This window comes from Ptychodera flava, chromosome 9 (assembly GCF_041260155.1).
Source record: "Ptychodera flava strain L36383 chromosome 9, AS_Pfla_20210202, whole genome shotgun sequence".
In the NCBI taxonomy this organism is placed as follows: Eukaryota; Metazoa; Hemichordata; class Enteropneusta; family Ptychoderidae; genus Ptychodera; species Ptychodera flava.
Window position 1 is genome coordinate 21,211,622 of NC_091936.1, and position 23,419 is coordinate 21,235,040.

The 23,419-nt window shown below is 36.5% G+C and overlaps 2 protein-coding genes across 2 annotated transcripts; one reads left to right on the top strand and one right to left on the bottom strand.

Moving 5' to 3' along the window:
* Nucleotides 1-159: 159 nt before the first annotated feature.
* On the bottom strand, nt 160-9,164 carry LOC139140322 (gamma-secretase subunit Aph-1b-like). Its single transcript, XM_070709481.1, is given in 8 exon segments — nt 160-1,460; nt 2,283-2,410; nt 4,120-4,242; nt 5,632-5,705; nt 6,814-6,853; nt 6,856-6,956; nt 7,594-7,784; nt 8,981-9,164. Coding segments are annotated over 7 exon segments (744 nt in total). The 5' UTR covers nt 7,707-7,784; nt 8,981-9,164; the 3' UTR covers nt 160-1,295.
* Nucleotides 9,165-9,495: 331 nt separating this feature from the next.
* LOC139140320 (F-box only protein 30-like) lies at nt 9,496-21,643 on the top strand. Its single transcript, XM_070709478.1, has 4 exons — nt 9,496-9,613; nt 13,322-14,445; nt 14,854-15,717; nt 16,419-21,643. Exons 2-4 carry the CDS (start codon nt 13,324-13,326, stop codon nt 16,602-16,604), a joined length of 2,172 nt encoding a protein of 723 aa, XP_070565579.1. The 5' UTR covers nt 9,496-9,613; nt 13,322-13,323; the 3' UTR covers nt 16,605-21,643.
* The last annotated feature ends 1,776 nt before the right edge of the window (nt 21,644-23,419 follow it).

Consider the following 23,419-nt stretch of genomic DNA (forward strand, 5'->3'; position numbering starts at 1 on the left):
AAACTGTGTACAACTGAGCAACATGCACAAAATGAAGGTTTACATGGGGAAAGTCATACATACCAATGCAAAGCGACTGCTGGGCAAGTCTAATTTTCAGGCTAAAACAAATCGCATGCATGCATGCCAACATGAAATAAAAGGTACCGTCTCCTTAAATCTGTTTTGCAAAATCTCTTTATTCATGATTATAGGAGCCACATTTAAAAAGAATTGGATCAGAATATTTCTGGGAATTTTCAAATGAAGGTGACTATTATCTGAAGTCGTCTTAAAGAAGTGAAGTACTAGAGGTAAGTGTCCTTTCCATAAGGACACATGGCATTAAAGAGATAAGTGAAAAATCTTTACACACGCTGCACTGTCAGGCAAGAACTATCTCACAAGTATGATACTCAAATAACCATGTCTTCTTGGAAATGTCAGAGAGAAGGCAACAAGGATGAAAATTTTGCACAAGGCAACATCTTGCATTGTAAATCTTTTGTTGACGCTAGCAGCAGACAAACGGCTAGTCCTAGAGTCCTTTCTTCTTTACAAATAGTGTGTGTGAACATAACAGAGAATTTTTCACTTGTGACCCTATCAGTCAGGTAGGTCCTAGAGCAATGAAGATTTGATTCGACACAACAAACGTAGACTCCAAGCGTACAATATGGCAAAATATACATTCAAGATATTACAATCTGGGGCTACTTCTAAGATTGGAATTGTTTGTTTCTAAATAGTGACTTTCTCTCACAGAACTTTACAAATTGAAGTATGTAACGGAGCAATTTATCCATCAGGACTGTTCCTTGCCAAGTCAGCAGCTTCAATATATGAGTCAAAAAGGATCACAGAAAAATGCATAAATCGCACAAGTGCATGCATGTATGCAAGATTGCTAGCATTATCAACCATGCTCACTGAATACATTTACATTGCCTTGATTGTTCACACACTAAACCGAGGTTGACAAGGCCATGAGTTACAAAATAGACATGAGTTATAATTTATAATGGTTTTGTTGGAAATAAACTTTATAATTCATCCTCTCCAAACAAATATTCAACATGGTTTTCCTGATAAACGTATGTACATACATCGTGTTGGCTAACTGTAGCCGTGACATAGAGGCAATATTTTGAAAGCATACTAACTCTCTCTTTATCAACAAGAGTAGTGCATGCAAGATAAGTCATGATTCATTCTCACAAATAAAAAACTTTAAGCCAAAAATATCAAATATCTCAACAACAGAGCTGGTTCTAGTCAAGTTCCACGGAATAAAAAATCTCTTCTGCTTTTTCATTTCAATTAAAGCTGTAGCCGCTTTGTTTACATGAGAAGAATGCCTTCAAGCTTTTGAGTGATCCTCCGGCAACGAAGAACGACCAAGCAATCATGACGGACAGTATAAGATAGCATGGGATTATTGATGCCAGGTATAGAGGGGGGTCCATCTGATTCAACAAAGTCTGTAAAAAACAAGATTTAAGACAATATGTATAAGTTCCACAATTTCTGAGAGATGACTTTTCCTGAGAAAAGTTTCTTTAACCCTGTCACCAACATGGTGTGGACCAAACCTATTGTTGTCAATGGTGAGTATGGACCTGTTAACTGGGAATCAAGGGTGAACAGCTTAAAACATTTTCTCCATAAAACTCTAATTGGTCAATTAACCTGATTTCCATGAACCATAGAAGATGTCTATAGAATGGTATATTCCATTTTTTTTCCTGGGAGGTATATAGAAAAAAGTGACTGAAAATGTCTATGCAGACTGCCTACTGTCAAGCTTTGAAATCCACTTTCATTGGCTTATGACTCGATACACTCATTTTAGATTCAACTGTGCTCTATCAAAGGTATCATTGGTGTTCTGAACTTCCTGCAGTGTCACAGAATTGCTAACTTAATTTGGATACAAGAATTGGTAACAATGACAATTTCAATTTAAGGCCTGATGTACTTGTAATTGATGTCATTTTTTTCCTAATGTTGTGAAATTAATAGTGCTACCCTTTTCATCACCATGGTTTGGCCCAAAGCCATTGCTTTCGATGGTGATTATGGACCTGTTTTATAGGGAAATAGTGTGATCAGGTAAAGAATGTGATGGAAGAAACCACACTTTCTCTTGAACTGTTACATTATTTTAGAGATAAAAATAGCCTTACCTTTTCTTTTCCATGTAAACAATGTAAATTACTGACGATACACAATTTTAGTTTACTTGATTTAAGGCCAAAAAAGTATCCTCAGCAAGTATATATGCAATATTGCAGCCAACTTACCAGGCATGAGGCAAGTAGGTGACTGCCAACCACACTGGCAACCATGAGCAACTTTCCTTTGTCCATTCCATCAAAGAATATCACTCCCCAGAATGTGTGCAGCAGTGTGAAACACAATGTCAACAATGCTGGCATCAGAAAAGACAAAAAGACAAACAGTACTGATTAGGACTCAATCAATATGTCTGAGTGAGTAAATTTGATTACTTTAACTGTTGGAAGTATAATTACATGAGCTTGTGGTGATCAAATCCATTTTAATAGCACTATTGGTCCATTAGATCTGTATCAAGGTGAACGAATCAAGTAGTCCTTTCGTCTGCATTTGTCCAGTAATTCTACACACATTCTTTGTCATCTTAGAGGGAGAGGATTTTTCATCACGTCTGCTGCTGTGATATTTTCTCGTTAATAAACATTGCCTCTTTCCAGCAATTGGTGATGAATGTCTGGCAAATATGAAGAAAGTTCAGCATTTGATGCATATTCATAGTTAACCAGTTTCGTAGCCTTACAATCATTTCAAAACATTGACAAATAAACTTCGGTTGTGGCCTGTGTTTATATAAAGCTGCTTAAGCCATAGTCACCAGTTTCACTATAGCTGCCATTTTAACATTTTGGATATACACTAGGGATGTTGGGATATGTTGTGCATAGCAAGCAGACCCATTGTATGAATGCCATACCAACAGCAACAGACAGGACAACCCCTCCCTTTAACCCTTTGAGTGCTGTAATTTTTCCCTCTCAAATTTAAGTGCAACATTTTACCAATTTTTATGAATTTTTCTGTAATTTTTTTGATAATTTTGGACCAAACAGACATCACATTTCATCGGCTACAGTTTCTTGGCAAAATTTTGGCAAAATTCTGAAAAAATTTGACTGGGGTACATTTTATGAAGGTGACAAAAACTGACTTTGGCGCTAAAAGGGTTAAGTGCATTTGTATTCACCAGTCTGTCATATGCCACATTCTCTGGCAAGAATACAGAAGACTGGACCTACACTAAACTATAGTACAATGCAATATTAAAGGTAATTGACGTTTAGTAATTATTAAGATAGAATGTGCCTCAGGGATTGATATTCGGACTCTCAAACTTTACAAAAACTCTTTTGGTCTACCACTTGTGGGGGCTAATTTTAAAGCTTATGGAGTGATAAAGCTTTCACCAGTTAATTTTTGTGAAAATCGAAAATATTACTTTTCCCCATAGAGTTAACAAAGGGATGGCAGCCATTTTGAATTTCAAGTGTCAGTAAATATTAGGTAATTTATTTCTCTAGTAACAAATTTTGTATGGTGACACCTGATTTATTCTTGCTTTCAAAAAGGAATGGTTTAAAGTTTCCCTTGGGAAAGTTTGAGCAAAAATTGAAGTTTTTCAATTTCAAGGCATAAGCTACCTTAAAAGCACTTGCAGACAAACTTTAAGGAGGCCATGGACAAGTTTTTTTTCAGGTGTGCATATCCACTGGCCAAAGTAACAACTTTGATGGTCTTATGCTGGATGTGCTCACTTGTATTTATATTAGTTGTTGAAATAAAACAATACAATTTTATCACAAGGTACCAGTATATCAGAAGTCAAGGCATGTTTTTCTCGGCATAATACTGAATCGTTCACTTTCGAAAAGGCTTGCAAGAAATACCCTTCAATATTTCCACGTGTATAGAAAGGATAGACACTCCCTTTCGAAATGCCCAAATTAAATAAGTGACTGCAGAAATCTATCATGTGAATTATGTTTTCATTTGGGGCTTTACTCCAGCACGTTTTCCGTCTCAGTATCTAGATGATTTGAAAGAATCTATGTGATTGAAATCTACCTGATGTGAGGAGGAACATTTCCGGGTCACCATGGATACCAACAGAGCCAGGGCCACTGTTGTCTGCCAGTATGTTGATGAACATCATGCTTCCACTCATGATACCAAAACCAAGACCAGCAACTACAAGACAATCATGATACATGGGAAATCAGGATAAAAATGAATAGAGACGTGGAAGTTGATGTGTGTATGTTCCATAAAATATTCTATACTTGAGAAAAGGTTCTGTAGTCATCACCATCATTGTCACATCAACTTCAAATGTTACTATCACTCAGGTTAAGTAGAGCATAACATTCTGACAGATTAGATCATTTATGGTCTACAAAAACATAAATTAGGCTGTTTAAAGAAAATTCTTTTCCTGCCAAAGAGTATCACTTCCCCATCAGCCAAGTCAGTAAAAGAGGTATTGAGCCAAAACATGACGTATTTTCACCCACTTGGCTTGGTCTGTTATAGCATCTTTTGTCCAAAAAAATCAGTTTACAGTACTTATGTTTCAACAGCTTTCAATGTACAGTATTATGTTAAAATACACCATATGAAATATGTTGTGTTTCATTAATTTTAACCATCTTGACCTGTGGTGAAATATGGACTTGGCAGGAAAAGGGTTAAAGAAAATTCTTTATTTGCCGTCCTTGGATTTTTTAAAAACCTACCAGCCAGCCAGAGAAAAAAACAAACACAGACAAAAAACACAAATGTATTAACATAAGCTCAATTTTTATTTGGTTTCTTTTGGAAAAATAATATTTAAATTCGTAATAGTGTTAACATTGTGTTTGTTTTCTTAATTTTCTCTGAAAACCTACCAGCACACGGACGGCAAACAAAGAATTTTATATAAAGCGTCTTATGGTACATGTAAACATGATTTTCATTGAACTTGTCCTTGCTATGAGAGACATAAACCATAGACCCTATATCTTTTAGAGTCAAAACATAAACAAAGTGATTTCCACTGATTTGACATATCATGATAGTATATTGCAGAGTATTCTGTAAACCTTCATTCATTGATTTTTTTGCTGATTATGTATTATTTGACCTGAACAGCATTACAGTTATATCAGCTGTAGGTTGTGATAAACATTTCAGTGTTTTTGTTCCATCTGTGAAATATAGCATCTCTTTCTAGTCCATACTGCATTTTATTTGTCAACAGTAACATTACACTTTGTAGGCAATTCACTGTATTTATGTGAAGCTAATACTTTGTACTGCAACATACTGGTACTTCATACATATAGCGAGGAGAAAAAAATGCATTTCTGGGCACAAAAATAACGTATACTGTAAAAAGTCATGGCTACCATTCCTTTAAATTTTGTTCATACAGACAAAAAACTAATACATTGTAGTATACAATTTGCTCAATCTATAAATATAAAATATAAGTTTGTATGTTATCTGCATTGGAACATACCTCATACACGAGAAATACTTTGCATGAAAATTGTTCCTTTTTTAAAAACTAATGATGAAAAGACAAAGAAAACCTACCATAACCTGTTTGTTTTTTACTGATGACTGATTGCCCACTGTCAGCAAATTGTTGCATTCCATCATCCGCTTTCCTGTTAACAAATGAAATGGAATTTCAGCACTGTCTTTGCAAGATCTCAGTACAATAAAATGGTACTGAAACATTTGAGGAAGAAGAGAAGCAAACAATATTGTGTACAAACCATACACTGAATGAGTGACTATAGACTGAACAGCGATTACATCACTTAAATCTACATATCACATCATTGGAATGATAATATTTTTGGTGATACATAGTAAAACATGGATCCACAGCAGTTTCAAAGAGTGTGCTGATTTGAGTGGGTATTTCTGCAATAATACTTTCTCCACCATACCCAACCCCATTTTATCAATGGTGAGTGTGGACCTGTTTACAGAGACTTTGCGTGTAAAGGTAAAGTTCAGGATTTTGTAATGAAATGTGTGCTCTTTGGCAATACAAAGTAGGCACAGCAGATAAGAGTAACTTTTTTAAGGTCAAATGTGCCACAGGGACAGATATTGAGACTCTCAAACTCTTACAATGCTTTTCTGATCTGTAGGGGTTCATTTTCAAGCTCTTGGTGTACGAAAACTTTTCATCTGCTTAAGTTTTCAAAAATCGAAAATTTTATTTTTCACCAAAAAGGTAACAATGGCATTGCAGCCATTTTGAATTTCAAATATTGGTAAACCTGGATTTGTTTATCCAGTACAAAAATTTGTAAGGTGACCCCGATTTTTATTCTTGATTTTGAAAGAGGATGGTTGAAATATTCCCTGAGGAAAGTTTGAGCAAAAGTTTAAATCTTTCACTTTCAGAATATACAACTTACATGTATTGCAAACTATTCATTCAGAGTGCCATTATTTTTCAATCGTACAAACCCGGAATTCGAATCGACCAAGGTACAAACAAAGCCATGTGCGCAAACGCGCTTAGACGTACGTGTATTTCCATACGCGTTAGTACACATGTGGGCTTGTTTGTACCAGCATCACGTGATTATTTGGGCGTACTGAGTCTGTAGAACGCATCATGTCCTTTTTATTCCGGAGTAGAACCATTGTTCTAATGGAGTTGATGCATTGACTGAACATAGTGACACAAACACCCCAGTCTCAGTCAATAGAAATTTCAATTAACAGAGTAATGGTGACGAAGGACAAACTTACCTTAATATCTTGTAATATGCTAATCTCAAGCCTTCTTGAAAAGTACAGAGAAGACCAAAGCAAAGGCAAGTTGGTCTCTGAGAGGTGCCACTACAAACCACAGTAAGGATGATAATAATAAAGCAAGCAACCAGAAAAAGGAGCTGAAAATAAAAAGTCAAAATGTGCTGTTAGTATACAGTAGGTTCTCTGACAATGATAGTAGAAATGGTGTGGCACATCCAAACAAACCTGCTGGCTTCATACATGTACCTTTTGCTCACTTTTTTTCCGGGAAATGACTCTTTCTAAGTGTTTTTAAGTTGTGTTGCATTTGAACATCTCAGAGATAAACTACCGGTAGCACATCTAGCTATATCTGTTAAGTTTTGATTTTACAAAAATCAATTTTCTGTTTCAGCATATCACAGGAATCCCTTATGTACTTCTGGTGCAGTGCAACTCTGTACTGTAACATTATGTTTACACTGCCTGTATCCATTCTGAGTGAAAACATAATAATTTATTTTAGGTTTACACATAGAACCTCTGTTTTTAGGGTCTATGGTGTACATATCTCAACGCCACTGGAACTATCTTCCCTGTGGTATTATTATTAATCACTGCTTGTCTGAGAATGCCTTTCATGGTGAATAAATACAAACATACCCCCTATGACAGTGTTGATTTGTTCGGTAGATGGGAAACATGTTTTTCAGTGCTGCTCTGAGACCGTTGCACAATATGAGAGTTTCAGCAAATATAATCGAGGGTTTCTTTCAAATTCTGGACTATACTCACCCTGCAATCATGACAATAATTTTCACTGGCTCTCTGGCTATAGTGAAAAAAAACAGGGCAAACACTGGTCCAAAGGCAATGAATGTTGCCCCAAATAAACTCATGGCAGTCATCTTCAGTCTGTATATTTTCTATTCCTCCTGCTCAATATGGATGCCAGTCGCAATGGTATTCAAGCATACATCTGTGAACTAGAGTTAAGAAGAACAGCTGCTTAGTTTTAACAATTTATGTTTCTTCCTTTTTACTCGACAAACTAATAATTGTACATCATTGGTACTAATAGGCAGATATAAGAATACAATATGTTACTATATCTATATATTCACAAGCTGTCAGATCTTTATGCCCCGTTATCATGAGTACTCCTTTTTGACGGTTAGCTAAATGCATTCCGTCATTGTGACATGGTAATGTTTAGTTCGGCAAATGATTTATGATACTCTGCATACACAGCGCAAGTTTATATTTAATGTCAGGGATGTATTTATAATGCATCATCACCTGCACTAGAAATAATATTCAACCTATAAGATGATTTGAGATAGGTAATTGTACAAAATGCATTGTTATGGCAAAGTTAGTACTTTATAATTCAACACACTTGAGGGAAAAGAATGGGAAAGGTATTTGTTTTGAAGAGAAATAAGAGTATCATAGAAAGTTACAACTATAGTGCCAAGGCAATACCATGAAGGTCAACTGCCCCTCCTTAAACTTTCTATGCTACAAAGAGATGATGACTATCAGCATGAAGAGTCATAGTACAACCATATTATTGTACATTTACAACAAAAAATTGAAACAATGCGTGTAAATAAGAACAACAACAACAACAAGTACATGTAGGTTCACCCGTTTCTATCCTCCCAATAACATAAACAGCATAACCAACAACATAAATAAATAAATAAATAAATAAATAACTACAAGAATAATAATCAAGTACCCTTTGATGTCATTTCGCAACTGAAAAACATATTACACAACAAAAGATACAAACGAGGTCTGTGTACACAATGCAACAATCCGATTAAAGTTACATAGACGAATATGGCACATGCCTTCCCTCACCAGCTATACAACGAGCAGCAGCGAACAAGTGAAGGTGGAAATGTCGCCATCTCCAATCTGATTGACACCAGTGTAAACGAAGAGCGAAAACACTAGCGGTTCTAGCTCTGTACTGATCCATATTTACTGATCCGGTATATTACTCTTTTTGAAATGATATAATGTAGGTCACATAATATTATCTGGTGGAGTAGATTAAAGTGGGAGAATCGTGAATTTACAGCCTATACAGGAACTACAAAGCCATATACTCTAACCACTATTTATGAAGCCCTACGTTTAGGCAACCAACTTTGAACGATTTAAAACTTACCCAGAAGGAGCTAAAGAATACGGACAAGAAAAAATCTGTTACTTTCGATGGGCTCTCTATACATCAGTTTCAGTCTTGACGTCGATATACTTAATCCCGGACTGGCGGTCTGCTTGTCGGCTTCAAGAAAGCCGAGACTTCACGATTGTTGGTTGCAATTTCTGACTCATTGCATTGTGTCACAGGGTTAGGTTGTCACTTCCGCATTTCCTGTAAGCATAACCTCCTTCTAGAACATGAAAAGGGCGACGCCGTCTTTTCGGTATAGAAGTACGTTTTGTTTATATCAAAATATCAAAACAAATTGAAACATATTATCAATCTAATAAATCGCATGAAATACAAAGAAAGAGCTTATGTGAAATTATTAAAAATGACATTATTTCATCTGTTGATCGAGGATATCATTTAGTCATATCCGGTTTTACCATATAACAGTACCAAAGCAAATAGTCGATGTCTGCAACGGCACTATGTGTGACTCGTTATATCGTGCAACCATTTCAGCAATTTGACACAAGGGTCACAGAGGATAAAAGATACACACAAGGAGAGAACAGACGAGCGAACGCAATCTGCGACTCACCCGGAAAGTTTCTAGAGCGTCGGACAACCATAACCTTCGTCAGAAAGGTAAGCCGAGTGTAAAATTTACTCGGACTAGTTCTGTATATAGTTTATTTCGACCTCAATGATGGGCCGTGGGCATTTTGGTCAGATTTTAAACAAAGCATGAATGACAATGGTCCTGCAGTCGACACAAATGCACGGAGACAGTGGCTATATTAGGAATCAACTCCCGATAGTAGTGACGTTTCCAGATTCTTTCCATAAACATTACATACGTTTCTGAGGCTATTTTTATCGCCGGATTCTTGTTAACGACATCTTAGCAATCCGCTACAGTGTATCAAACTAAGTTTGATGGCCATATACATGGTTGAGCAATAGTAAACACTGTTTATTGTATTGTACTCACTTTAACAAAGAATTTATCAAAACTTGAAGGGGAACATATATATATATATATATATATATATATATATATATATATATATATATAATATATATATAAGTTTTTATGTATTTTTCTTGCTTTAAATGTAAACTTTGTGGTTTATCATGTTACTCATGTGATTTTTACATGCAGTGCCAGTAGTAGTCTATCAGACTGTCTGTGGCAATTAAGAATGAAGTTCTATTTTTCAATAGGTGCTTTTCAAAATTAATATCTTCATTTTCCAAAATGTTTTTTTGATATGCTTAGCAGCTAATCAACAATCCTTTCATTAGACTAGTTAGTGCCTTTGTTTACGAACCATTATGAGTTACTCATTGTAAATATTGAAGAAAAATAGATTTTTTAAATGCAAAAATCAAATGGAAAAGAAAGAAATGCCAAATGTAAATGTGAAAAGGGAACTTTAAGTGACGACAGAGGACAAGAAGGAAGGCCCTACCATTGAATGCACGCACCCACATACATGTAACAGAGAGATGCTGTAGTCATCAGAATCATCCTTATACAATACCGTTTGAAATGATTAGTGATTCCCAAATAAACTGGACACTTTGTCAAATCTCTTTTATGTGACATTTTGTAACAAGAAATTGCAAAGTACCGGTATGTGAAAACATCAAAAGTAGTAATTAAGTGGTTTGATGAAGCTAGATAATCAGCGACCACCTATTTTAGACCCTAATGATCGATTTATAGTTGTTTTGCAAACAAATTGTATGTTTTGAAGACCCATAAATTGATAGCTAGATTCTAGACAAATAACCATCAAATATTTACTGTAACTTAGTGGCAAATAATACTAATGCTTTATATTTTGAAACTCACATCGGAATCAACAGAGAAATAAATTCTCTTCAGTGCAGATTGTCCAGAAAAATAAAATCGGGTGAATCAATAGCATTAATTTAATGGTATGATAATTAGTGTATCACTTATAAATCAATGAACTCGACCCTGTAAACCAATACCCACCACTCTGAAAAGTTATGAAAAATAGCCCTTCTTACCAATATGGCTAGGGCTGTACATTATGGTCATTTTTTCCCCTGAGTGTCGAATACTTTTGGAATCTTGGTCACATTTCAGCGTTCCAACACTATGATCTCATTGATCTTTTCACATTTTACTTGTGAACCGAAGTAAAATGATAGGGGAACTGTAGGTTTACCATTGGTTATGTTTACTTGACAACTGCATGCCCTGAAAGAAACTTTGGTGTAGCTGTCATCCTCAACAACAGACAGAAAAGGAGTAGAAATTTTAACGCGGAGCATTATTGAAATTCTTGAAATAATGCCAGTGCATGTATAAACCAATGTTGATATACAAGCAGTGACTATTAACTCTTTTTTGGTGTGTCTGCAGATGACGTATGTACGTAATGGATAATCTAGTGTAGAATGAATGAAGGGGGTCCAGACACTTCGCACCAAAACCAGTTCGCCCCACACAACTTCGTACCAAAACCACCTCGTCCCAAGTACTACTTCGCCCAACCCCACTTCGTCCCAAGTACCACATCGTACTAAAACCACTTCGCCCAAAGTATAGTACAGTCAACTCGTCCTGAAACAACGATGTTACGACGTATCATAAGGTTGTTTTTACCTACAACTTGGAAGCATTAATGTATAGGACATTTTGGCTACCACGAACCATTTATTGTTGCATGAAACCATAAACGATAGAATAAGAAAAAAGAAACACGCAAATGCTACAACTCAGGTGCCGTGCGCGGAATTGCACGATGTCAATTTCGCGAAATGCGTACATTTTCAAGATTGTAGTCCCAGGATGACAGGAAGGTGGTTATTTTCAGCTTTACCAGTTAGCGATAAGTTTCGGGCAAAGTGGTTTGGGGGACATGACTTTTGGGGCGAAGTGGTTTTGGTACGAGGTTGTTTTTTGGTGCGAAGTGGTTTTGGTGCGAAATGGTATGGGACGAGATGGTATGGTGCTAAGTGGTTTGGTGCGAAGTGTCTGGGAACCGAATGAAGATACACATACTTTGCCTATAAACACTAGACACTACTGTGTAAAGCCATTATCAGAAGCACTTTGATGGGCCATGATTCAAATGTGCATTGTGAAATGAATCTTGAGATCATAGGTAGAATGAAATATGCTTCTAGCTTTCCAGACGACTGAACTTATTGTTTGGAAAAAAGGATCGCAAAAATCTTACCCCAGAACAACGTAATGGGTGCTGCTGGTCGTTATCTGATTTTTTGTAAAATTTTGTCTTGCTGTGATGGAAATGTTTCAGTAATAGTATATCACATTCTGGTACAAGCAAAACTCAAATAATATTTGAAACCAAAGAAAGAAACTTTTGTCCCTCATATGGTGTTCAAAAGTACATTCATGTATTAAATATGTAATTTTCAACCTATACAATTCGTACCACCTAGGTGTTTATATATTGAATTTAACATTTTAGCATATTTTGTGAGAAAAGTGTAACTATAAGTCAAGGCATTAAGGCCTGTTATCCACATATATGCTAGTATTGCAACTCTAAAGATAGCTTGGTGGATGTCTTTGGTCTGATTCCTATCAACACCCTGGTGTGAATGTATGTACTCTGTACATGTGACTAAAAGATTAAAGGTCATGGATGACAAGTAGCATTCAGCAAAAATGATATTATGTTTCAGGGGTGAAATTAAGCAATAATTTTACATGCATGTACTTGAGTGCATACAACATGCATACATGTTAGCATACAACTGTAATGACCTTGTGTGACAGGGTAAGTATGCAATTACAAACGTAATGTATTTATAGGAAACTTAAATGAATATTTCTTAAGGAGTGATTTTAAAGTCAATAAGCATTGGTTTTATGGTTGATTGTTTCATTTTGTTTTAAAATTTAAAGTAACATTTTCTCCAAAGCCATTGGCCATATTGCTTGCTTTGGTAATAAAGGAATCAGTCATAGCTAAGCATCATTAGAAAATCATCATTGTTTGTCACTGTTGACCATTTTTATATATGGTACAATGTAGCTGGAATTGTTCTGCACAAGAAAGAGATAATTCACTTCATTTATACCAGCCCATGGATCAGGTTTTGATAAAAAGTAGTAGCTGTCTTTGTTTGCATATGTGATTTCTCTTATATAAACTCTAGATAAATCTTGTTAATTTGTGTATGCTATACCCATAATACTTTAATGATAGTATATGTGTGTAAATTTGATTTGTTAAACCCAAACAATATAAATTTTAAGTCAAGTACCTGCTTTGGGATAATTGACAAAGTTACATGACCAAAATGTACTGCTGTATGACTTCCATAATCTTTATGTATTTTCAGCCATGGAAGCATTCACAGATTTACCTCACTCCCACTGTGACAGCTGTGTGAAATTGCGATGCAATGTCAAGCCCGCTGAGAACTTTGCCTGTGTCATGGTGCCGTGTGAGTATGAATGTGGGACTAGATTTCATAGTTGCAAATTAGAGGAGCATAAACTCTGGTGCCCCAACAAGAAGGTAAACTGTATTAATGCCGTCTATGGTTGCCCATTGATGATTACAAGGTCGCAACTCGCGAAGCATCTGTCTGTGTGTCCTGCCAGTGTCATCCACTGTACCATGGAGTGGAACCGATGGCCGGTGTGTTCAAGTGAGCGGCAGTCTCACGTCCCGTTCAAGCAGTCCAATCCCATCATTGTGCCGGAGCAGCTGGACATCGCCCTTGCTCTGCGAGATCAGAGGATGCTCAACGAATCCCTAAAGGCTTCCAAACAGATCCGCAAGGCTCTGAAAAACACATTGACGCAGAGGTACCCGCCTGTTCCCATCATGCACCATTCTCACGAGCATGTGGGTGATGGCGATGCTTACAGTAAGGGCCCTGCTGGTTTGCAATCAAGTATATGCAATGAACTCTACAAAGCTACGCAGAGAACTACAGAAACTCTATCAGCTGCTTTGAATATTGTAACCAATGGTAACAGTCACGCCCATATTAGCAGTGGTGCTGGTGCTAGTGCCAACGGAGATTTTTATTCTGCTGGTAATGGCAATGAAATAGATGGCAATTACACCATGTCAGCTGAAAACATATTTGGAAGTGAAAAGTGGAAAGAGAATGTGATCCTGCGAACTGAACCTCCTCCACAAGGCTTGATTTCGTCCGTCGGACTGCGCCATGTCACAGTGGAACCTAAACCCAAGCCAGCCCACAGCTACCTTGCAGTTGGCCCTCAGGACCTAAACATAGAGTGCGCCCACTGTAGAAAATGGCGTGCCAAGTTGGCAGCCATACCTGATCCTCCACATGTTATTGAAGCCAGGAAGAAAGCGGAAGCTGAAAAACGAGAAGCCATGGAAAGGGGCAAGCTGACAGAAGAGAAAAGCACTGCTGACCATTGCCATGCTGATAATGCTATGTGCAACCATGATCACTCAGATACCAAGGAGGCCCATTTACATGTAAGTTATCGTATATTTGAGTGCCAAACATTCTGAACTGTAACAGTCATGTCATAGGTTGTCATATACATACAGTACATACCGTATAAATACTGATTTGTAACAGTTTTTGGTTTGCCCTATTATAGTGTTCTTGCTGGTTTGACTTCAAATGAACATGTGTTTTGTTTGTGGAAACAAATGAATCTGTTGCTTAAATACAGTTCAAGTGTACACATAAAACAAGAACAAAATAAAGTAACCCTAGTGCAAGCAATCGATGATAAATTGTTGTATCACAAGTCAAGCAACAAAAAAACTCGTACATATGGTTGCAAATGTCTAAACAGTGTTTCTATTCTATCATAATAATAGACAGACACCATACAGTGTACTTGTGTTAATCCTTCAACATGCGTTTTGTTACAGGAACATCGTACTCCTTCAAACACAACTGATCATCTTGCAGAAGAACCATCAAATAGTGAAACCAACAAGAGCCGAGAGACACCGTGTTCAGATTCAAGCAGTGACCTGGACACACCCATCTTTGCTACTGACTCAGTGGTGAGTGATGTGTCAGCAGCGCCAGCTGGAGACCATTCAAACACCATTGTAGCTAACCCACCACCTTCATTTACCGAGCCCCCAGTCCCACCGCTGCCACCATTGTCACTGAACGAAACACTGGGTCTAGATCTGACCATGGAAGCCATCACCCGTTATCAACCCAAGCCAAAATCCATGTACACCTTTCTCTGCGCCCAGGAGTTCCGTCGTGATGAATTCCCACACCACTTTCAGAATGTCCATAGCGAAATCCACGGTGGCTTGAATGGCTGGATTGAACAGCGATGCCCACTAGCAATATATGGATGTACATTTTCTCAGCGTCGACTCTACCCAGGCTGTAAAGGTGCTCATGTTGTCCATGACAAAACTCTGGCTAGCTTCGGCATCAAGCCCGACCAACCTAGTAGTGTGAAAGTTGATTGTCCATACGCAGGAACTACAGCACCTCATGAGAAGACTGCTGGAGACAGAGCTTCGAGTGGCAACACAGATGAGCAAACATCTGCAAAGAAAAGCATGGATTTAGTGAGCAGCTTGCCATTTGAACTGTTGCTGCACATTGCCAAATACTTGGATAGTTTCAGCCTGTGTAATCTCTCCATGACCTCGCGCTTGATGAGAGAAGTATGCTGCGCTCTGCTTGAAGAGAGGGGAATCGTGATACAGCACTGGCGACGAAGGAAGTATGGAGAAGTGTATTCATGGCAGATAGCTTATCAGGTAGACCTAATTCATTGCTCTCTACGGAACATTTCATGAAGTCAATGCTGAGATAGTTTTGTAACAAAGGTCACATTGGACATTCTTTTGTTGATATTCAACCCAGATAAACTAGGCAACCAGTCCACACATAACAAAATATGTGTGCTTAATCACCCATTTCCTGACAATTATTTTGGATCAGAAAAAATAAAAATTCATTTTGCATATAGATAGTCAAGACATGCAGTATTCATATGTACTCTGTGGCCTGGTATTGATAACATTGATAAAATTGTTCTGGTCAACAAACTTTCAGTGCTGTATGCTGGTTCAAGTCAACCTCATCACAAAGAGAGGATCAAAGCAACAAATTACCATTACTTTGTCGCTTTTGCTTCATATGCACAATACGTTGCACATATAGGATCAGCCTTTAGTTAGTTTTGATGTCTCGCATACTTTGGTGCACTGACTTGCTTTTCTTCAAATACACAATATCTCACATTTAAATCCAGTATCTAGCATGTATCACTAACTTTACACCCATGTAGCTTTGATAAAACTTGTTATAGTTAGAATGTGGTTTTCAAAGAGCAAGTTACAAAAAACATTGATATTTAGATTTTATTACCAGGCATATACCAAAAATAATTAAGACGGCAAATAATCTCAGTTTAAGTTGAAAAATATCTGTATATCAATGCTTCTTTGTTTCCCAGGTATGGCAATTCAGTACATCGTTTTCGCCCGTGAATACGTGGGGATTTGACGACTTCCCGGCAATAGCAGAACACCTCAACACTTGCCCCTTCAACAAGAGACTTGTGCGCACCAAGCCGTTCCGTGTCATATCCATGAAATTGCTGGAACCAATTCAAGATTCCGTCAGTGAGGCCGAGTCCTAATGTGAAACCATAACATCCGCACACCTGAAAGTAGTAATGAAATGTGACTACTAACAGGTAACTGGTAATTCCTGATGAAAAAAGTGGATGAAATACTGTAGTTATTAATTTTTGTTCTACCTTTGCTACATCTCTGCATGGGGATATACATTATGACAACTCACTCATGCAGTCTACCTTCCAAAATCTCCCTGCAAATTTCATATAAAGCCGTTTCATGCATGTTTCTTGTGTGCTTTTTAATTTATTTGTGGTTTGTAGGGTATGTCTATCCACCATAGTCGTTACACGCCAAGATTTGGAAAAAAAACGTGTATTGGTATGAAAAATGATAAAAAATAGCCTTGTAAACAGTTTCCGTGCAATGTAGAATCTGTTTAAACACCTGCCGTGAGCAGAAGTAGTGACTTTGAAATAGCAGTGACTTCAACCATTTAAGTACACTTATTTCAACTCAGAGTGTTCTCAGTGTTAAGAGTGCTGTGGCAAAATGTTTTTGCAGGCAAACACTAGCAATCATGTTATTTCACAGAGAAATTTGATAAAGCCAGCCATTTTGAATTATGAAAAGTGTCATATAGGATTCTCTCATGGGATAAACAAAGAGTTGCCCATGTCCTTTGATAGTCGCAGTCCTTTGATGAAGGCAGCTTGCAGGAAAGTGTTCCATAGAGTAGTACTTTACATATTTTGAAGTGAAATTCACAGTCATGCACTTTTCATGTTTTTGAATCGTAACAACTATGTGTGCTTCTAGAAGACAAAATGTGCCAACAGTATATCTTTGATATTATCTTCCATTGATTTGAATGACTGAAGGGAGGGAATGTCATATTTCTTCGACTCAAAATGTACACCTTGTAGTAATTTGTCATATTGAATTGTAGACAGTGCAATCATGCACCGAAGAAATTCTCTAAGAGTGAGAATGGTTTCCGTTGCAGTATGTGTAAGAAACTTTTTAGTATTGCATCACTACAGAAATTTGGTACAATCCATCTCAGTGTAGAAGTTATTTTGACAAAGAGAAAACAGCATGGTTTGAAGTTTACATATAGTTTTAACAGGGTAATTTCCATATCTCAGCTAGTTAAAGACAAGTACCGCAAGTATTTACAAGTTTACAGAACAGTTCGTACATATCTTTCATTTCATAAAAAATTGATCAGTCTCCATGATAAATGGTGCTTCAGTAACTGCACTTAATATTCAATGTTTTTATGTGCTGCATTATGGTAATGCAAAAGCATAATAATTTATCAGTACAATCTGCTTCCACTTGGAGGGTGGGCTGCCTGTACCTCTGCTATGAGACAGTATCACTCCTTCTGCAACCACGTCGGTAGTTAACCTATCAGGCCAAACCAAGGGTGTATTTCTTATTCTCACTTTTTGATTTGGATTAGCTGCATCACCTTTTTTTCACCTTCAAATGTTTATCAAAATTCAAAATTGTTTTCAAAAATTTACAGAGTAGTACACACGTACATGTCAGAAAATGTCAATTTCTCTCTAATTTCTCGTGTGTGCACAGTCCTGAACAGTGCACTTGTCAATATCATCTAGCTGCATGGTGGGATCCTATGGGCTTAAAGAAACTGCACTAATGCGTCATTTTTATGAGAGACCTAGTATAAGAAGCAAGTATATATTATTTTTGCAATATTGAGTGTATGATGTCACAATCAGGAAATCGTTGCATGATTTCTGAATTCTCCAAGACAAATCTTTGGCTTCAGACAAGCTTTCTGTTTTCTCAGAATTCCTGTCCCTGGAAAATTTCAGCTAGTTTAAAGATCTGTGATCATGTTACAGTATATCTGTAGTTAGAGTAGCAGTCCAGATAATGTGTACTTAAATAGTGAGATTGAAGTATTTATCTTACCAAAGTTGTATGATGGTATATACTGAAGAAAAACATGTCGTTGTTGTTTGATAAAAATGTGTGGCCAGTGTTTGCACTGAAATGATCTATTTTCAAAATTCTTTTTTAGTTTGTTTGAAAGAAATAGGATCTCCAAGTGTCATTTAACGTGAATGTCCTCATCATAGAAGTTTCTGTAGCTGTGTACCGGTAGTTATGCTATGATTGACTTCACATATCGTGCATGGTGAGACAAACTTGGAATAAAGGACCTCAAGTTTTCTTGATACTCTCATATCAAATCAATGGTGCTACAGCGATCACCGATCAGGATAACCATAAATTTTCAATAGATGCCGTAGACAGCAAATTGTGTTCCTTGTGTCAGGTGGTTTTCAAGGAAATGATCAGAGATGGAGGAAATCCTTAATTTGCATTTGTATGAGATTGATAACCTTAGAAATGTTTAGAATTAAATGTGTGAGTTATAGAATAGGAAAATAGTAAATGAATTATTTATTATAAAGGTAATAGAAAGATGTTTTATAAATTAAATCTAATATATAGTGGTGGTTTGGGTAAAAATTAGCATTTAGCTTATGCATAGTGGTATTGTAGTGTAAAATTAGGGAGTCATATTGCATTTTATTTTGTGTTGCTTTCACAGAGAAGGCAGTGTCAAGGTCATTTTACGTCCATGAAAGGTCTGTCTCAAGTCCCTGATTAACTGAATATAATTGATGTTATTGTCATTTCACTCATACCCTGCAACTCCTATTTTAAGTTCCTTTAGGCAAAACAGAGCTATTGCACTGACACCAGAATAAAAATGTGAGTTTCCTGTATTTGAGTTTGAAAAGATATGATTGGCCTGTGAATTATATTTTTACTTTGTATGTTTATGATCACTTTGACAGAAATAATAGGGATGAGGGGTTGGGGTGGGGACAATGATAAGATTGCAAAATTAAAATTCACACTTTATTTTTGAAAGCCTGAAAGGGTTAGGGGCATAAAATTGAGTTGGCCAGCTAACTTGAAACAGTCATTTTTGCAAGGCTAATTTGTCTCAGTGGAGACTTTAATGATGTTGTCACAAAATTAGCCCATTGCATTGTACAAGCATGGATTGTAAGGTTAACCAAAGCATCAAAGAATGGCTTTGTGGTCAACGGAAAAACTCATGGCAGAGATTGCAATTACATTTTGCATAACCCCACAACTCAGCTGCCTCTGTGAAAAATATTTCAGATTGATTTTGGTTGTGTCCATGTATCCCTACCTACACACTGTGATGAGGATGATAGAGGCAATATTTTACACATCTGATGTACATGAATATAAGCAGCCTTTTTGCTCAAGATTGGAATATTCTGTGTTCCAGAAATACCTTGACCGATATTTCCCAAGCTATCAACCAGAAACTGCCCGATAGAAATTTTGTTAAGAGGTTTCCCAAAGATGGAAAAAGTGTGTGTTTTGTCCCTTGTATCATATTTACTTTAGGTAGAACTAGTCTGACATTTCAGTACACAAATGAAAGTTTGTTGTACCGGTACTTCTACTCTTTATGTCATGGAGTGACTCTCATCTCCATTCACTAAATTGCCAAAAATGTTGTGACATTTGCCTGATATAAAAAGTTAAATCTTGCCACTGTGTGTGTGAATATTTACTGTAACAAATGCCTTTCCACTCACTGACTTTAGCATTCATAATTCAACAGTAAATAATTAGCATATGACAGATGTAACGTGACAGATGCAGTGTCAAGATGACATCGGTACCATATAAAACTTCCCCAATCGTGTATTGGATATGTTTTTGCCTTGTTGTTGAAAGCTGATATAATTCAAAATATTCTTTTTTATGAATAATTGACTCTATGCAAACTTATAAGAATTTTTGTTCTTACATTTACACATACACATACATACATAGTGTTCTGCCCAGAATGTGTCAGAAACAGATTTTGACGATTTCATTAGAACCTGTACACTGATAAATCTGTAAGGTAGTAGTGTTGAATGGCATCTCTACTAAAATTCTTTAAGGAAATATTCAAAACTTTATTTAGTCCATGCAGGCAAGAAATAGCTTCATTCTGTTAAAAAAAAAATTAGAGATCCTGTTTACAAGCACCTGCATATCATTTGGACTCTGACATCCAAGGCAAACTTTCTTTAAGACAAGCTTTCTTTTGTATCTCAACCATTTTGTTTGTTTGTTGCTGATGTGACGTTGTACTGGATTTTCCCCGTGGTCAGTTTCAGAAACACTTTTGTGCCATGCAAGTTCATTCATGGAAAACTTTCAAATTTTTTTATATGCATCTTTTTATGAAATTTGTATGATCAAAATGTATTGCCTTTGCTGGTAGCACAGTGACATTTAGTGACATTTCATGTCATGAGAATACCCTACAGTAGTTGGAATTGAGTAACAGTGAAGTAACCATGTTTCCTTGAGCTTATTGAGTAAAGTAGACCATTGTATCAGAGCTGATTCATCATTGTAACAGTTTTCATTTACAGTTTTGCAAGTTTCATACAGAATTTTGAATTGACTGCATGAGTTAAAGCAAAAGATAACTTTTGATACTTTGTATTTCAGTTGCTGTGTTGATTTTGTTGTCTTAGCATTCTATCATGATGTTTTATTTTTAGTTATGATTTGGAATATTGTTTATTGTGTGAATAATTTAATATTCTGAATAAGACCTTCAATATATCTATCTTTATATTATCAGTATCCCATAGATTATGTAACTTGGTAAAATCTCAGACTTCTATCAGTGGTCTTGCAAACGTTTGTGCGCGATTGGTTCATTTATTAACGTTTCTTTGTAAGACCAATCTGTAAATCTCAGCTCAGCTAGGGGTGTAAACCTTCTTAGCAATGACAATTTTTCTTTTTACACTCTGTAGGCAGCCCAAATTCTGTCCAAATGCTGACGGAATTAGACAAATAACATGATTATAAAATGGTGAACATTGGTTTTTGTGATTTTGTACCCAATATAAAGTTGTCTGCCCCATGAATAGATATTGACAGGTTTCACTGCATTATATGCTATTTCTGACGTGTGAGAAAGCATGTAAAAGTAGCTACATGTATTATCTAATGGAGCCTGAATTTAAATGATGTTAAATAAAACAGATAGTGCAATAGTAAATGTTTGTATTGAATCCTCTTTGCCAGCAAATCTTACAGTCACCCTCTGCAGCTCTATTTTTTAAAGTATTATTGTTCTTTGTTTCCACTAGAGCTTTGTGGCATGCTTCCCCTGAACATATGAAATGTTGAAAAGTTCACGAATTTGGCCTTTCAATCAACCCAGACTGTGATGTACTGCACTCCTATAAACTGACAAATAAATTTAAAACTAGACATGAAGTAATTTGTCAAGAATAATGGTTATGTCTCTGTGCACAGTGAAGACAAAACTGATCTGAATTCTCACTCCTGGGGTGTCAGTTATTCTGTGAATTTCTTTTACACTGACAAAACGTGTACATGTACCTTGGATGAAGAACAGGGTTGAGAGTATGGATGGATGTGTTGTGCATAAAAGTCACAGACTTTAATAATAAAGTGTTTGATTGAGAATCTCACTTATTTTCAGTATTATCATCAGCCTTGCATTTTTCGCACAAGCCTCCCCAGGTAATGCTTTGTTATTCCATAAGCACCAGTAAGCAATTGTCTTACAGTCATCATGTTTGTTATATTCATCTTGCTCTCATACGAAAAGAGAGAACTTTTAATCTGGGTCATATTTGAGCATGAGAAAGAGATAACCACCCGAAATACGCTTATTTTGAATATATTTAACATTTAGAGGAAACAACTACCCTATAAAGTTATTCTTTTTAGTCCTATGATAACATTTTACCCTAAAAACGCTGCAGTTTGAATTATTTATTATATCAAGAAATTGATATCTGTAACTGATAAATGATGGCAGTTAAAATGATATCATAGACATACAAAATGACTGAACAATACTTTGACAAAGTCATTGTAGTATGTTGAATGATCAAGTTCGGAACCTAAAACAGTTCTCTGTCTTTGAACATTTAGTCTGGTTTTATGTGCAAAATTATACACAAACTACATGCTTTGACCATGAGCAGATGTCAGGCATCTTTTTGCCGAGACCCTATACATCGCTTACGGCCTCCATGTCACTGACCCCACTCCAGAGGCTGTAAGTGACGTATAGGGTCTAGGCAAGGCGTCTATCAGCTCGATTGTGAAGACAACTTATGGTCAGTCATACATAATATAATCATCCCTGTCATAGCGTATCACATAAAAAGTAACAGTTATATGTAATAACATTAGTTATTTAACAAAATCACCGACTTTAAGCAAGTCTATAATTTTCAGTAAAATCACTTTTTCATAGGCATTTGTCCTATAGCTCGAGTTGTATTTGTAGATGCTATAGAGTGATTTTATTCTGATTTTATTGTTCATAAAACTCACATGTGTAGCCTTCATGGACCAAGTTTTTGTTTTGTTGTTGTTTGTTTGCTTTTTTTGCAAAAAATTGTTGCCTGATAGCCTTCATGTTTGAGATAGCAGACTTACAGATAACATTGGAGCATAGTATCATTGATGCAGGTCTTACTATCACACTGAGTAATAAGGGGTTGACCCTTTGATTGTGGGGGAGCTGGAGGATTTCTGAGGGGAAAAAAATTTTGCTGGCCATTTGTAGGGGGTAAATTTGTGCACCAATTGGGCAGGAAATAAAATTTTGTCAAGGAGGGCTGTAAAACAATTGTTGCCATGTACCCTGAGACTATAGACTGTGTCTCCAGTGGCCTCTTGGAGCTGCCACCTACAGTAGTTAATTATGGCCCAGTTTTCATGAATTGGTTGATAATTAATCTACTGCATAGGATTTATGGCATGAATAGGTCAGTGGGAATGTACAAGCAGA